This window comes from Pristis pectinata, chromosome 29 (assembly GCF_009764475.1).
Source record: "Pristis pectinata isolate sPriPec2 chromosome 29, sPriPec2.1.pri, whole genome shotgun sequence".
Lineage (NCBI taxonomy): Eukaryota > Metazoa > Chordata > Chondrichthyes > Rhinopristiformes > Pristidae > Pristis > Pristis pectinata.
In genome coordinates this window covers 375,444-393,633 of record NC_067433.1, presented here as the reverse complement: position 1 = coordinate 393,633, position 18,190 = coordinate 375,444, and the positions used below count along the sequence as shown (strand labels likewise).

The window sequence follows — 18,190 nt, the reverse complement described above, 5'->3', positions numbered from 1 at the left end:
CCCTACTACCTTTTTTTGAACAAGGGGACAACATTTGCCACCCTCCAATCCTCCAGCACCATCCCCATGGACAACGAGGACTCAAAGATCCTTACTAGCGGCTCAACAATCTCCTCCCTCGCCGCTTGAAGCAGCCTGGGGAAAATCCCATCAGGCCCCGGAGATTTATCTGTCTTGATATTATTTAACAACTTCAACACATCCTCTCTTGATATCTACAACCTCGAGAACATTACCCTTAGCAGCACTCCCTTCCGCGTCATCAAGTCCCCTCTCCTTGGTGAATACCGAAGAGAAGTATTCATTGAGAACTTCTGCCACCTCCAGGCACATTCTCCCATCTTTGTCTTTAATCGGACCTACCTTTACCCTAGCCATCCTCCTACCCTTCACGTACATGAAAAAGGCCTTGATTTTCCTTAACCCTACTAGCCAAAGCCTTTTCATGTCCCCTTCTAGCTCTCCTCAGCCCTTTCTTAAGTTCCTTCCTTGCTATTCTATATTCCTCACAGGCCCTGTCTGAACCTTGCTGCTTATACCTCATGTATGCTACCTTCTCCCTAACAAGTCGTCCCACCTCTCTTGTCACCCACGGTTCCTTCACCTTGCCATCCCTTCTCTGCCTCACCTGGACATATTTATCCCTAACATCCTGCATAAGATCCCTGAACACCGACCGCATCTCCGTGGTACATTTCCCTTCAAAAAGGACATCCCACTTTACACTCCCAAGTTCTCTCCTTATAGCCTCATAGTTCGCCCTTCCCCAGTTAAAAATCCTCTTGTCCTCTCTGCACCTGTCCCTGTCCATGACATGTTTAAAGGTTATGGAGCAATGGTCACTGTCCCCCAAATGCTCACCCACCAATAGATCCTTCACCTGTCCCGGTTCATTTCCTAAAACTAGATCTAGCACGGCATTCCTTCTAGTCGGCCTGTCGACATACTGCGTCAGGAATCCCTCCTGGACAAATTTTAACAAATTCCGTCCCATCTAAACCTTTGGCACTAAGCAGGTTCCAGTCTATATTTGGGAAGTTGAAGTCTCCCATTATAACAACCCTGTTATTTTCGCTTCTCTCCAAACACTGTCTGCCAATCTGCTCCTCTATATCTCTACTGCTACCGGGGGGCCTATAGAATACTCCTAGTAGAGTAACTGCTCCTTTCTTGTTCCTTAATTCCACCCATACGGACTCTAGAGATGATCCTTCTACAACATCCATCTTTTCCACAGCCGTAACAGTGTCCCTGACCAGTATCGCCATCCCTCCTCCTCTTCTCCCCTCTTCCCTATCCCTCTTAAAACACCGAAAACCAGGAATATTCAATATCCACTCCTCCTGCCCTAACGTCAGCCACGTCTCAGTAATAGCCACAATATCATAGTCCCCCATACTTATCCAAGCCCTCAGTTCATCTCCCTTATTCCTGACGCTTCTTGCATTTAAGTAAACATACTTCAGTCCATCTACCTTACTACTTTTATAGCCTGTATTCTGCTTCTCCTTCCCCAAAGCCTCTCTACCTGTTTGATCTAACTTTTCCCCATCCCTTTCTTCCTCTGACCTACTCCGGTTCCCTTCCCCCTCACAAACTAGTTTAAACCCTCCCGAACCACCCTAGCAAACCTAGCCGCAAGGATATTGGTCCCCTTCTGGTTTGGGTGTAATCCGTCCTCTCTGTACAGGTCCCACCTTCCCGAGAAGAGATCCCAATGATCCAGAAATCTAAAACCCTCCCTCCTGCACCAACTTCTCAGCCACGCACTTATCTGCCACCTCCTCCTGGTCCTGCCTTCACTGTCGCATGGCACCGGCAGCAATCCCGAGATTGCTACCCTTGAGGTCCTGTTCCTCAATCTTCTGCCTAGCTCCCTGAACTCACTCTTCGGGACCTCATCCCCCTTCATACCTATGTCATTGGTGCCAACATGGACCACAACTTCTGGCTGCTCTGCCTCCCACTCAAGAATCCTGTGTACCCGATCAGTGACATCCCAGACCCTGGCACCTGGGAGGCAACATACCATCTGGGATTCATGCTCACTGCCACAGAACCTCCTATCTGTTTCCCTGACTATCGAGTCCCCTATCACTACCACATGTCTCTTTCCCACCCTTCCCTTCTGAGCAGCAGTCCCAGTTCCAGTACCAGAGACCTGATAACTGCAGCTAGACCCCTGCAGGTCATCCCCCTTAACAGCCTCCAAGATGGAAAACCTGTTACTGAGGGGAGCAGCCTCTGGGGGTTCCCTGCTCTGCCTGCTTGTCTGACTTCTTCCTCTTCCCTCCCCTGACAGTCACCATTCTATCTGCATCCTGCACCTCAGATGTACCTGCTCTAGGGGGGTGACTGTCACCTGATGGACCGTGTCTACATAACTCTTTCCCTCCCTTATGCTGCAGTGTTTGTAGCTGCGACTCCAGCTCATCAACTCTGAGCCGAAGTTCGTCCAGCCTCAAGCACTTACTGCAGATGTGGCCATCATGGACCGCAGCAAGGTCCACAAGTTCCCACATCAAACAGCTGCAGTATATGACCATGTTCTCCATCTGACTGCCTTTCTTTTTTCCCTAGTTAATCCCACCTACAAATCTATAATAGACAACAGGTAAACCTCACCTTTACTTACTTACCAGCTATTTACCCTCCTTGCCCCTTTACACCGAAGCCCCTTGAGCCAAAGCCCGACCACTCTGCTCCCACTCACTCTGCTGCCCGCTACGACACTGCCTGCTCTATAGGCTGCTTGCTTTAAGCTGCCCACGCCGCACCTGCGCAGTCCAGCCCCCACTCGACTAGTTAGAAAAAAACTTTTAAAACACTTACTAAAGAGAGTTATAAAAATCTAACCCTTACATTTAAAAACCCTAACAAAAACTAACCCTTACACTTAAAACCCTAATAAAAGTGATAAACAGAAAAAACTTAGCTGCTCCGAAGTTCTCCGAACCGAAGCCCTCGAGTCCTCCAAAGTTTCTTCCCATCTTTTCTCAAGCTGCCCGCACCGCGCCTGCGTAGTCCAGCCCCCACTCGACTAGTTAGAAAAAAACTTTTAAAACACTTACTAAAATGTTGATAAGGTGATAAAGAATGTCTTCTGTATCCAGTAAAAGTTTATATCTGTCACCTTGTGATTGACTTCTAACTTTGACATGTTAGAAGGCATGAATGAAGGTTCGATTCCAAATACGAGAGATTGCTGTTGTATTTTTCCTTATCTACATTTGCTGTCTCTGATCTGGATTGAAAATTGCCCTTTTTCACTTTTGGAATTTGCTGTTTTGTCCCAATCAAAGAACCCACCCCCTAGTGGATCTGCTCTCCCCTCCTCCCCTGCATCTGCCTGTCACTATCTCTTACCTGCATCTGCCTATCACAACCTTGTGCCCACCCCACCTCCCCTCTTTTGTCCACCTGTCACTACTCTGTTCCCCACCCCCCCCCCCCCCCCAAATATATTGGGTTTCCCCTTTTCCCATCTTCAGTTCTGAAGAAGGGTCCTGACCCAGAACGTTGACCATCTGCTTTTCTCCACTGATGCTGCCTGACCTTCTCAGTTCCTTCAGCACCTTGTTTTTTTCATCTACAGATTCCAGCATCTGTAGTCCTTTGTTTCTCAAAGAATTTACTTATTTTTCCAAATTCACGATTTGTGTCTTTTTTTATGATTCTACCTATCTGATAATCTCCTTGGACTACTTTAAAAATCTACCTGGTGACTAAAGATGGGATTAAAAACAGAAGATGCTGGAAACACTTGGCAAGTTGGGCAGCATCTGTGGAAAGAGTTAACATTTCAGGACAATATTAACTCTTTTTCCCTTTCCACAAAACCTGCTTGACCTGCACATTTCTGGTATTTTTTGGTTCAAATTTCAAAGTTCCAGTATCTTTTTATATATTTTTCAATTATAGATGGAAATTGTGAGGGTGCATGAGGGCCAGAGTTACAACCTATCCATTGGCCGTAATGCCAGATCTTCCAAATTTCCTTAGTTAAATATGCTTCCCTTCCATATCAGGGCAAGTTGAGCTACAGCTTTATTAGCCTCTGCTTATTAATTCTAGCTGCAATGGTTTGAGGGTCAGTTTGGTGATTCTTGCACTGCCTTTAACATTCAAACATCTCCCCTTTGTACATTGCTGACCTGATTGGAACTAGGTAATTTATTCAAAGAGAGAGAAAAGACTGGAACCTGGAGCAACAAACAATCTGTTGGAGAATTGTTGAGCATCTGGAGGGAAGAGGAATTGACGTCTCAACCCGAAACATCAGCAATTCTTCTTCCCCCACAGACGCTGCTCGATCTGCTGATTTGTTTGTTGTGTTAGGTAGTTTCTTCAGATTGGCCACAGCACGCTGTGGTGGCAGCTCACTTGTCAAGACCTTTGTTACCACAGCAGAATAATGAACTGGTGTTGAGTTGTATTCAGGCTTTGCTGTGCCCAGTTTGTGCTTAGCACATTGATACAACTGGGAGCAACTGCCACCTTTAACTGAGCTGTGTGTTACCCAAAAGTTTCCATTTCCTCAAATGTCTTCTTCATTTTAATAAAATCGGTGCTTAAAATTTACTATGTTTGCTTTTTTTAAACAGGGAAACAGAGATGAAGGAGATCATGTAGATGAGCAGCAAGCCAAGAAGGATGCACAGGTCAGTAGTGGCATTAGAGAAATGGAGAAGCATTTAGTCATTGTAACACTTTGTACAGAGCCAGAACTCCTACAAGAGTTAGCTACAACCATGGCTTCAAAGAAGGCATGGAGTATTCATCCCAATGCAGTTCCTGGCCATGTATTTGGTCAACAGTCTAAGGCTGAGGAGGAACTTTTTCACCTCGGCATGGAAGGCTACGTGCCACATGCTGGAAGATGTATGTGGCCCCACTGGTTGAGCTGAATGGTTGAGGTTTCCATTTTGTATGACTCTTGTGAACAGCCTAGGGCTCTAAAAGTAAAAGATTTCAACTCTGCTTGTACCAGATTGATATCACTCACTGTTTTAAACCCTGTTATTTTTGAGCCCAACAGATGTGACTCTACCCCTGTTTCACTAATTTTAGCAAAAGTTGACCGAGCATTGTTATTTCTTCATGATTGTCCACTTCATCTGACCCTCATTTCTGTTACTGGAGTCATGTCTGGACTCTCTCGAAGATTCATATCCCACACAGATCTCCAACTTCTCCTTTCCACTTAGTATGATCCCTTCCTGCACCATATTTAATCACTACATTTGAAATGAGAAGTTTCAATTCCTATTCCGTATTCCTTGGGTTGTGAGGAACAACTATTCACTGTGGTATTGGCTACAGTGCAAGATTAGGCAGATAAATGGAGACTGAGTAAAACTGGGCATGGGAGGATAGCTATAACTGCAGGATATGAAGATCCCTTCATGTCATGCTGGTTTTAGCAAGCAAAACTATAATTTGTACTTTAATCCAGAACATCACAAAGTACTTCAGAGTTAGTAAACAAAATTAGATTCTGAGCCACACAAGATATTAGCACAGATAACTGAAGACATTTAAAATTGAGTAAAGAGGCTGAGAAGCTTAGAGTAAATTCTAGAACTTGGGGTCTTGTCAGTTGAAGGCAAGGCTGTCAATGGTGTAACAGTCTAAATCCAAAAAAGAGCAATTAGGTCTATTCCTATTATACAGCACTTTATCTGTAACTCTGGATTTCATAATTCAAAGGTGATGGTACATCAAACCTGGGAGTCTGGGTGAAGGTGCTTTTATGCTCGCCTGACTGGTCCTTTGATATTGTACTCCTGAATTCTCTCCTTCACCTTAAAACCACACACAACTTTACTATAATCTACAAAGTCATGGACCCCTAAATGCAAGTCTAAATCATTTGACAAATGCCACAAAAAAAAGTAAGGAACCTAGTATCAAGCCTCGAGGAACACTGATTAACTTAGCCTTCCAATCAATAAAACTACTGTCAACTCTTAGTTTTGCTTATTTCCTACTTGCCACTTTCCTTTGGACCCCATGGACTTTCATTTCACTGAGAAGTTTGCCATAGAACATATAATGTTGTGCTGAACTAACTAAACTAATGATGGCTAATTACACTAATTCCTTCTGCCTGCACATGGTCCATATCCCTCCATTCTCTGCATATTCATGTGTCTAAGAGCCTCTTAAATGCCTCTATTGTATCTGTCTCCACCACCAGCCCTGGCAGTTCATTCCAGGCACCAACCATTCTGGGTGGATAATAATAAAAAAAAACTTGCCCCGCACATCTCCTTTGAACTTTGCCATTTTGAATTTTCAAGTGCATGCCCTCTTGTATTAGACATTTCGATCTGGGGGTGGGGGGGAGAAAGATATTGGCTGTCTACTCTATCTATGCCTCTCATAATCTTATACATTTCTATCATATCTCCCCTTGGCCTCTGCCACTCCAGAGGAAACAACCCTAGTTTAACCTCTCCTTATGGCACCTGCCCTCTAATCCAGGCAGCATCCTAGTAAACCTCTTCTGCACCCTCTCCAAAGCTTCCACATCCTTCCTGTAATGGGGTGACCAGAACTGAATGCAATATTGAAGATGTAACCTAACCAGAGTATTTATAAAGCTGCAACATAACTTCCTGACTCCTGAACTCAATGCCTTGACTAATAAAGGCAAGTGTGCCATACACGACCCTCACCACCCTATCTACTTGCATGGCCACTTTCGGGGAACAATGGACTTGGACCCCACGATCCCTCTGTATATCAACTCTGCTATTAACTGTGTACTTTGTCTTTACATTTAATCTACCAAAGTGCAATACCTCACATCTTGGCTGGATGAAATGCCATCTGCCATTTCTCCACCCATATCTGCAACTGATCTATATCCTTTGGCAATCATCTACACTATCCACACACCACCAATCTTTGTATCATCTGCAAACTTACTAACCCACTCATCCACATTTTCATCCAAGTCTCATATACTTATTTATACCCATGCATCTTAGTATTCTGGATGAGCACACCATGAGGGATCTTGTCCAATGCTTTACTAAAATCCATGTAGACAACATTCACAGCTCTACCCTCATCTATCACTTTGTTACCTCTTAAACTCAATCAGATGAGTAAGACATGACTGCCCCTGCACAGAGCCATGCTGAGTGTCCCTAATTAGACCATGATTTTCCAAATGTTCATAAATCCTTTCCCTAAGAGTCCTCTCCAATAGCTTCCCTACCACTGACTTAAGACTTCCTGGTCTATAATTTCCAGGATTATCCCTATTTCCTTCCTTGACTATTAGCTACTCGCTTAGAACAATAGAACAATATTAGCTACTCGCCAATCCTCTGGGACTTCACCTGTAGCTAGAGAGGACACAGATCTTGGTCAAGACCCCAGCAATATCATCTCTTGCCTTTCTCAATAACCTGGGTATATTCCATCAGGCCCTGGGGACTTGTCCAGATTAATGTTCTTCAAGAGGCCCAACACCATCACTTTATCTTAAAATGCCCTAGCATATTAGAATGCGGCACACTGATCTCATTATCCTCCATGTCCTTGTCCTCTGTGAATACCGATGCAAAGTACTCATTTTGGACTTGCCCCACATCCTCGGCCTCCAAGCACATGTTCCCTCCTTTATCCTTGAATGGTCCTATCCTCTTCCTAGTTATCCTCTTGTGCTTGATGTATGTGTAGAATGCCTTGACATTCTCTTTAATCCTACTTGCCAAGGACCCTCCTGGCTCTCCTGATCCCCCTCATTGTTGTTTTCTGGATTCTTTATAATCCTCAAGGGCCCTGTTCAATTTTAGCTTCCTAAACCTTACATAGGCTTCCTTTTTCTTGACTAAGTTCACTACCTCTCTCATCATCTAATATTCCCTTCCATTGCCATCCTTATCCTTCCTCCTTACAAGAACATCCCTGTCCTGTACTATGTGCAGTTGGTCTTCAAACACCCTCCACATGTCAGATGTGGACTTGCCCAAAAGCAGTTGTTCCCAATTAACTCTCCCTCACTGCAGCCTAAGACTCTTGTAATTTGCCCTCCCCCTGTTGAATATTTTCCTGCAAGGTCCATACTTCTTATTCATGACTATCTTAAAAATTAAGGAGTTATGATCACTGTTTCCGAAATGTACCCCCATTGAAAGGTCAGTCACCTGGCCAGGCTCATTTCCCAATACAAAGTCCAGTATGGCCCCTCCTCTAGTCAAATTATTCATATACTGTTTTAAGAAACTCTCTTGGATGCACCTTACAAATTGCACCCTGTCAAACCCTCTTGCACTAAGGAGGTCCCAGTCTGTTGGGGAAGTTGAGTTCATCCACTACAACATCCCTGCCCTGTTGTTGTTGCACATTTCCATAATCTGTCTGCATATCTGTTCCTCAATGTTCCAGAGACTACTGGGGGGGGGTCGATTAATATTAATCCCATCAGAGTGATTGCACCTTTTCTTATTTTTGAGTTCTACCCATATAGACTCAGTGGATGAGCCCTCCATTCTGTCCTTTCTGTGTTAGGGTTAGTATGCCGCTGTGATATTCTCCCTGATTCTTCAAACGTAGAACAGTACAGCACACAACAGGCCCTTTGGCCCACAATATTGTGCTAACATAGCTAATCCCTCCTACCTACCGAATGCCCGTATCCCTCCATTTTCCTCTCATTCATGTGCCCATCCAAGCCCCTCTTAAAAGCCCCCAATGAAGTTGCCTCCACCACCCTATCAGGCAACACATTCCAGGCATCCACCACTCTCTCAGTGAAAAACGTACCCCTCACGTCTGTTCAGAACCTACCCCCCTCGCCTTAAATGCATGCTCTCTGGTATTGTATCACTCAATAATGGAAAAAAGATATTGCTTGTCCATCCTATCTCTGCCCCTCATAATTTTATACACTTCCAACTGATCACCCCTCAGTCTCTGCCACTCCAGAGATAAGAGCCCAAGTTTGTCCAGCCTCTCCTGATAGCACATGCCCTCTAATCCTGCAGCATCCTATTAAATCTCCTATGGACTCTCTCTTAAAAACTTGTCATCCTTCCTATAGTGAGGTGACCAGAATTGCACGCAATACTCCAAATGCGGCCTAACCAGAGTTCTATAGAGATGCATCATGACTCCTATAGTCAGTATCTCGATTAATGAAAGAAAGCATTTCATAAGCCGCCTTAACCACCCTATCTACCTGTGTAGCCTCTTTCAATGAGCCATGGACTTGCACCCCAAGGTGTCGCTGCTCTTCAACACTGTTAAGGGTCTTGCCCTTAAAAGTGTACTGCCTCTTGACATTAGTCCCACCAAGGTGCAACACCTCACATTTTACCCGGGTTAAACTCCATCTACCATTTCTCTGCCCACGTCTGCAGCTGATCTATATCACGCTGTATCTGTCTCCACTCTTCTACACTATTCACAACTCTACCAATCTTGGTATTATCTGCAAACTTACTAACCCACCCATCAACATAGTCATCCAAGTCATTTATGTACATCACATGGCAGAGGTCCTAGCACAGATCCCTGAGGGATACCACTACTCACAGGCCTCCAGCCCAAATAAGTCCCTTCAACTACCACCCTTTGTCTGCTGTAGGCAAGCCACTTCTGGATCCACATAGCTAATTCTCCACTGACCCCATGGATCTGAACTTTCTTAATTAACCTATTATGTGGGACCTTGTCAGAAGTAGTGCAACTTCTCCCCCTATCTTGCTTTGCTCTATATCTCTTCTTGCCACATTGAACATTTTGTTAAATACTTTGGCAAAATTCATGCAGAATGCATCAAATATATTACCCTCATTAACCCTCAATATTATATCTTGAATTCAATCAAGTTGTTGCATCTAACCATCTCATAGCAAATGAATGTTGACTGTCCTTGATTAAACTGTGCCTTTTGAATCATTTTATACAGTTTGAATTTTATACACTTTGAATGTTTTTAATATTTTCCTACCACCGATGTTGGGCTGACTGTCCTATAATTATCTGAACTATCACTTTTTCTCTTTTTAAACAACAATAATGTATCAGCAGTCTTTCAATTGTGATACCTTGCCAAAGGGGATTGGGAAAATCCTGGTCAGGGCCTTCATTATTTCCTCTTGCTCCTTTAGAGCCTAGGATACATTTTTCCAACCCTGGCAATTAACACTCTCATTCAGCCATGTTCCTTGCATTGTGGAGGTTTCACCAAGGAATTCTAAATTTAATTCCCAAAAATTCAAATTTGCAAAATACCTTGCCAGCTACAGGCTGAGGTCATGGGCCATATCGTAATCGATTCAGACATCTGAATTCAGGGTCTACAATGTGATTTTCATGTGTGGGTTCTGAACTCTGATTCACAAGTATCTAATTCTGTTGCTTCCTGTCTTCTCATGTTTGTAATCAGAGTGGTGTATCTGCTGAAATCTGTTTCCAAATATATCTAACTAGAACTAGTTGTGTCTTCCCCTTGTATTCTAGATACTGTATGATGCTGGTGAGAAACAATGGGGAACGGATGAAGTTGCATTCTTGAGCATTCTCTGTATTAGGAACCCATTTCATTTGAAAAGAGGTAAGGTCCATCTGGTTCAACCACTGAACACTGCAAGTTTAACATTCTGGGTCGAGACATGTTTAGCTATTTCAACAAGAGGATTTCACTAATTTTCTTTTTTTAAAATTGTGCAGTCAATTCTGCAACACTGAAAGCCAGATACTTGCCCTGTGCTTCAGAAAGTCATGGGTTCCAATCCCACTCCAGACAAATGATTATATGACATGGCAACGCTGAGGAAGTACAATGAGGTTGGAACTTATGCCTTTCAAATTAAATGTTAAACATGGATCCTTCTGCCCTTTCAGGTGGTATTTAAAGAATCCAATCACATTTTCTGTTCAAAAAGCATTGTGTCCTGGCCAATGTTTACCCCCAACAAATATATGATTTGATCACTTCCTACAATGCTGTTTGTGGCAGCTGGCGTTTGCAAAAGCTGACTGGAACATTTCAACACCAGTAACTATACTTCAAAAGTACTTAATTAGCCATAATGTGCTTTGCGTATCCTGAGACACGAAATACATTATTAAATTGAGTTTTCTATCTTTCCCAATTGCCATTCTGTTGTCAGTTTTTTCAATTGGAAAGACTTGAGAGACTTTCAGAAGGGAAGACTTGACACCTTTCTTTCAACGGAAGTAGGTTCCAATTGTTTCTGTTTAGCCACTATGTCCTTGTCATACTGCCTTGATATCAGCCATCGAACATAGAACAGTACAGCACAGAACAGGCCCTTTGGCCCACAATGGTGTGCTGACATAGCTATTCCCTCCTACCTACAGAATGCCCATATCCCTTCATTTTCCCCTCATTCATGTGCCTATCCAAGCCCCTCTTAAAAGCCCCCAATGAATTTGCCTCCACCACCCTATCAGGCAATGCATTCCAGGCATCCATCACTCTCTGGAAAAATGTACCCCTCATTCCAGCCTCTCCTGATAGCATGTGCCCTCTAATCCAGGCATCATCCTGGTAAACCTCCTCTGCACTCTCTCTAAAGCCTTGACATCCTTCCTATAGTGAGGTGACCAGAATTGCACACAATACTCTAGATGCAGCCTAACCAGAGTTCTATAGAGATGCCTCCTAACTTCTTGACTCCTATACTCAATACCTTGATTAATGAAAGCAAGCATTTCGTAAGCTGCCTTAACCACCCTATCTACCTGTGTAGCCACTTTCAATGAGCCATGAACTTGCACCCCAAGGTCTCTCTGCTCTTCAACACTGTTAAGGGTCTTGCCTTAAGGATATACTGCCACTTGACATTAGTCCTACAAAGGTGCAGCACCTCACATTTATCCAGGTTAAACTCCATCTACCATTTCGCTGCCCACATCTGCAGCTGATCTATATCACGGTGTATCTGTCGCCAGTGTTCTACACTATTCACAACTCCACCAATCTTGGTATCGTCTGCAAACTTACTAACCCACCCATCAGCATGCTCATCCAGGTCATTTATGTACATCACATACAACAGAGGTCCCAGCACAGATCCCTGCAGAACACCACTACTCTCAGGCCTCCAGCCTGAATAAGTCACTTCAACCACCATCCTCTGTCTTCTATGGGCAAGCCAGTTCTGGATCCACAGAGCCAATTCTCCACTGACCCCATGTATCCAAAATTTCTTGATTAACCTATTATGTGGGACCTTGTCAAATGCCTTAGTAAAGTCCATATAGATGACATCCACAGTTCTACCTTCATCAATTTTTCTCATCACCTTGTCAAAAAACTCAACCAGGTTAGTAAGACATGACTTGCCCAGCACAAAGCCATGCTGGCTTTCCCGAATGAAGCCATTGGATTCCAGATGCTCGTATATCCTCTAAGAATTTTCTCCAACAATTTCCCTACAACTGACATGAGACTCACTGGTCTATAGATTCCCAGATTTTCCCTTGTTCCTCTTAAAGAGAGGAACAACATTAGCCACTCGTCAGTCCTCCGGGACCTCACCCGTGGTCAAAGAGGACACAAAGATATTGGTCAAGGCCCCAGCCATTTCCTCTCATCTCCCTCAGTAACCTGGGGTATATCCCATTGGGCCCCAGGGACTTATCCACCTTAATACTGCTTAGGAGACCTAACACTACCTCCTTCTTGACCTCTAAATGCCCTACCATGTTTACACCCTCAGTTCTAAATTTTATGTCCTGCATGTCCCTTTCCTGGGTAAATACTGAGAAGAAATACTCATTCAGAACCTCGACCTATCCCTTGCGTCCAAACATAGATTCACTTCTTTATTCTTAAGTGGTCCTACCCTTTCCCTTTTACCCCCTTATTCCTTGCATAGTTATAGAATGCCTTCATATTCTTCTTAATTCTACTTGCTAAGGACTTTTCATGGCCCCTCCTGGCTTTCCTAAATACTTTCTTGTGTTCATTTCAAGCTTCTCTATAGTTCTCACGTGCTCCATCTGATCCTAACTTCCGAAGCTCTACATACTTGTCCCTTTTCTTCTTGACTTAAGTTCATCACTTCTCTGGACATTCCAGGTTCCCTTATTTTGTTATTCATGTCCTTCTAATCTGGACATACCTATCTTTTACCCTATGTGTTTGATCTTTAAACACTTCCCATGTGTTCGATGTGAACTTGCCAGCAAAAAGGTGTTTCCAATTTACTCTACCTAGTTCCTGCCTTGTGCCTTCATAATTAGCCCTGCTCCAATTTAAAACCCTCCCGCTAGCCCCATACCTATCCTTATCTATAGCTATCCTGAAAGTTGATGAGCTGTGGTCACTGTTCCCCAATTGCTCACCCACTGATAGGTGAGTCACCTGGTCAGGCTCATTACCCAGCACCAGATCCAGAATAGCCTCTCCCCTTGTTGAACTGTCAACATATTTAAGAACCCTTCCAGGATACACCTAACAAACTCTGCCCCATCCAACCCCCTTGCACTAAAAGGGTCCCAATTTATATTAGGGAAGTTGAAGTCTCCCATGACCACAACCCTGTAATTTTTACTAACTTCCCTAATCTGTTTGCATATCCGTTCCTCAATGTCCTGGTGGCTTTTGGGAGGTCTATAGTACACCCCCAAGAATGATTGCACCCTTCTTATTCCTGAGTTCTACCTATACAAACTCTGTGTCTGAGCCCTCCATTATGACTCCCTGGAGTGCAACTGATATGTTATCTCTAATTAGTATTGCAACTCTCCCCCTCTTTTACCCCCCTCTCTATTCTTCCTAAAATTTTGAAACCCTGGTACATCGATCACCCATTCCTGTCCTTCCCTCAACCCATGTAACGGCCACAACATCACAGTTCCATGTACAGTTGCATTGGCCCACATTGTTTTGTTTGCAGGGTGCATCAGATTTGCAATCATGACCACCCATGAGAAATGCAATTTTGTCTAAGCCTTTCTTTTTAAAAAAAAGACTTGGCTGTTTGCACTTTCCGAGGTCAAACCTTTCCTGCTCCAGAAGTTGCTCTGGATGTCAGGAAGCTGGATGCATTAACTCCCTGTTCACCCTCAATTACAAATGTCTTTCAACTCCGAGTCCGTATGTAGAATCTGGGAGTACCATGCCAGGTTTGAAAATTCAAAAATCTTTACAATCAATTATGCCTGTTCCAGGTCATTGAAATTACAGTTGGTGGGAATGTAAAATCTGTGCCCACCAGCACCATATTCCATTCTCTTGCAGTGATGCACCATGTCTTAACTGGAAGAACAGTCTGAACAACATCTTGTATTCCACTTGGGTAGCTTACAAAACATGGTATGAACATTGAATTTTCCAATTTGATGTAACCCATGTCCCCCATGTCCTTCTCCCACAGGCACTCTCCTGTCCACTGGTTCTCCTCTTCCTTTGTTTACCTTTCCCATCCCCTTCCTTCCTCCCTCCCCTACCACTTGATTCCATCTGACCATCTCTTCCTCCATCTGGTTCCACCTATCACCTACCACCCTCTGTTCCACTCCTCCCTCATGTTGGCAATCATTCCTCTTCTGCCCTCAGTCTTGATGTAGGTCTCAACCCAAAATGTTGACATAGCTTTTTGCTCCACAGTCGTTGCTTCACCTACTGAGTACTTCCAGCATTCTGTTTTTGTTCCAGATTCTACCACTTGCGATCTCTTTTGTCCTCAGACTCATTTATAGAACAGTACAGCGCAATACAGGCCCTTCAGCCCACAATGTTGTGCCGACCATTAAACCTCGCCTAAGACTATCTAACCCCTTCCACATATCCTTCTATTTTAAATTCCTCCATATGCTTATCTAGCAATCTCTTGAATTTGACCAATGTACCTGCCTCCACCACCACCCCAGGCAGCACATTCCATGCCCCAACCACACTCTGGGTAAAAAAAAAAACCTTCCTCTGATATCTCCCTTGAACTTCCCACCTGTTACTTTAAAGCCATGCCCTCTTGTATTGAGCATTGGTGCCCTGGGAAAGAGGTGCTGGCTGTCCACTCTATCTATTCCTCTTAATATTTTGTGCACCTCTATCATGTCTCCTCTCGTCGTCCTCCTCTCCAAAGAGTGAAGCCCTAGCTCCCTTAGTCTCTCCTCATAATGCATACTTTCTAAACCAGGCAGCATCCTGGTAAATCTCCTCTGTACCGTTTCCAATGCTTCCACATCCTTCCTATAATGAGGCAGCCAGAACTGGACAGTACTCCAAGTATGGTCTAACCAGAGTTTTATAGAGCTGAACGTTACCTCGCGGCTCTTAAACTCAATTCCTTGACTTATGAAAGCTAACACCTCATAAGCTTTCTTAACTACCCTATCCACCTGTGAGGCAACTTTCAGGGATCTGTGAATACGGACCCCCAGATCCCTCTGCTCCGTCACACGACCCAGAATCCTGCCATTAACTTTGTACTCCACCTTGGAGTTTGTCCTTCCATAACGTACCACCTCACACTTCTGGATTGAACTCCCATCTGCCACTTCTCAGCCCAGCTCTGCATCCTACCAATGTCCCTCTGCAATCTTCGACAATTCTCTACACTATCCACAACACCAACCTTTGTGTCGTCTGCAAACTTGCCAACCTACCCTTCTACCCCCTCATCCAAGTCATTAATAAAAATCACAAAAAGCAGAGGTCTCAGATTTCTTGCTGATATGCACCAGGATCTAGATTCTGACCCAACATTAGGTCCCTGGTCCTTTGGATTCAGGCAGACATTGGAAAGGTGTTAGGAATGAGGAAATATTGACCTAGTCAATTCCTTGGGAAGATAACTGCTACATAATGGCTTGCAGTTGGAATATTCTGAGGATGTTAGTAGCATCTGTATTAGAAATATGCCTTTGGTTTTGAGTACCCTTTCCCAAAATACTATTCCACCCCACCACTATGCTCCAGCCAAACCCTAGATTTAACATTATTAGTATTTACTCTCCTCCATAGCCCAATTAACAAATCTAAAATGCTCATTTGGAGAAGGTGACACTTTGTGATTGAAATATTTGTATATTTCCTTAAGCTGCATTTTTCTCATTGTAAATCAGAGTGATTGGAAAGAAAAACTAGAGAATACTACATTCTACATTACAATTATGCATTCTCAATGAGCACAGGTAGATGCAGTGTGTGTGTGTAGACACTGTATATCTGCCTGTTTGGCTCTGTCGGTCTCAAGGCCTGCATTTTTGCAGTGCCTTTTTTGGCCAAAAGATGGCTCCTAATGCTTTATAGCCAATGAAGTACTTTCAAGTCGTCATTGTTATAAAATGGTAAACATGGCAACCAATCTGTGCACAGCAGCCTCCAACAATGATCATAGTCTTATTGAAGTGTCTGAGGAATATATTTATTAACCAGGACAATGGGAAGGATTTCTGATCTCCTTGAGGGTAGTAACCATGGGATATTCCTCCCACTCCCAAATCCCTGAGAAATCATAATCACAGATCTGATAGAACATAGAGGGAGGACATCCAGCCTGCTGCATCCCATTCTTGTCCCCTCTAGGTATTTTCAAATTCCTTCCTTTCAGACTTGGACAAGTGTGACCCACAGAGCTATCCTTTGTCATATTATCATACACCTGCAACTTTGCAACTTCCCTTTCTCTTCAGACATCATTTTCTCTCCTAACTCATTAAACATTGAACTGAAGACTCCCTAAACATGATCAGATATTACATCCCATATTATTCATTTGGTGTGGAAAAGCACTTGTGCATTTGAGATCTGCCATTTTAAGATGAAGTGCCAAACTCTGGCCTAAATCGCAAGGAAATGGTGAGCAAGGTCCAGCAGAGAAATTGCAAGACAAATCACAAGGTAAGGCGTTCTACCTACTTAAGATTATTTCCTTCTGTGACAGAACTTTGGCATTCGTCAGCTACAGTCTGGCCAGTAAATCATTCTTCATGCAGTGCTGTGGTGATTTGTACAAAATCAAATGCACAGGTGGTGCTTGGGGAAGGAAGAGTTTACTCCACAGTACTTTTTAAAATAACTAATTGAATAGATGTTCCTTGGAGTGCATAGCCCTTATTACCCAATGGAACAATCAGTTAAGCTGGTGTGAAATTAACACTCATTTGCTGTGAGTTAACTTTTGGTAGTTAGCAGCTCCTGCAGTACCAACTGAAATCTTTTGTTTGGAGAACATGTTTGATGGCAGAAGGAAATTGATCCATTCTGTTGCCTTCTGCTGAAAGACTGACTTGCACATCTTTTAAGTGGCTGTTCAGCACTTCCAAAACAATGATTAAAACTAAAATTACTTTCACTCAATGCTGAAGCAGTAACACAGCAACACAGGCCAACTGGTCCATGCTTGCATTTGTGATCCACACAAGTATCCTCTCACACTAATTCATCTTATCCTATCAGATTTGTATACATTCAATTTCCTCAGTGAAAATCTTGAAGAATTTGTTTTGGAGACTTGAGATTTTGCAAGATGAAATGATGGCAGAAGAATCTTTGAAAAGGAAGTGTATAAATGAGTAACAAAAGTTAAATTGTCTATAACTGTACAAGTTGATGATCTGAAAGCAGATGAGGTATGTACCTGGGCTAACAGCAAATAGATTATTATACCACAAACACAGTCAATCGAAGCTACTTAAATCACACAGGAAACAAACTATAGCAAACTATCCCAGTAAAAGCAGGCTAATTTCTCTTTGGAGGTGGTGGGGAGGCACAGAATGCTGTGTGAGATCAGAAGCTGAACACAAATATCTGTGCATCAAAATTTCAATCATTTATAGCAATGCAGATGCCAGGCAATTTATCCAGTCATCTCCATGCTTTTGGGGGAAAAAGCACTCTCAATAAATGTTGCCAGAATTAAAAGGGTATGCAGCAGAGGATATCCGTTGGAGCAAGTGGAACTGACCAATGAGTCATCATACTATAAATTCAGTGTACAGAAAATGGGATTAAGTTAATATATTTGTTCTCATCCATAATTTGTGGCTGTTTTCCAAGCAGTCAGGAGCAAGACACAGAACTAATTTATTTTCCTTCAGTTCCCCCACCCCATCATTTCCTTTCCAAATCCCAGGTTGTTGAGATGACCCTACTTGCTCATCTGTGATCTACCGTGCAAACCTTGCACTTGTTGATCCCTTGAACTGGGTCTGTGTCATGGGGAGAAGAGTATTAAATGATCTA

At 43.3% G+C, this 18,190-nt stretch overlaps 1 protein-coding gene across 1 annotated transcript in view; it reads left to right on the top strand.

The window, feature by feature from the left end:
* LOC127584214 (annexin A4-like) overlaps window positions 1-18,190 on the top strand; it is an 80,658-nt gene that overhangs the window by 45,192 nt on the left and 17,276 nt on the right. Inside the window, exons 8-9 of the mRNA XM_052040826.1 lie at window positions 4,605-4,661; window positions 10,483-10,576. Of these exons, the coding sequence (XP_051896786.1) occupies window positions 4,605-4,661; window positions 10,483-10,576 (151 nt within the window). The remainder of the gene's footprint in view (window positions 1-4,604; window positions 4,662-10,482; window positions 10,577-18,190) is intronic.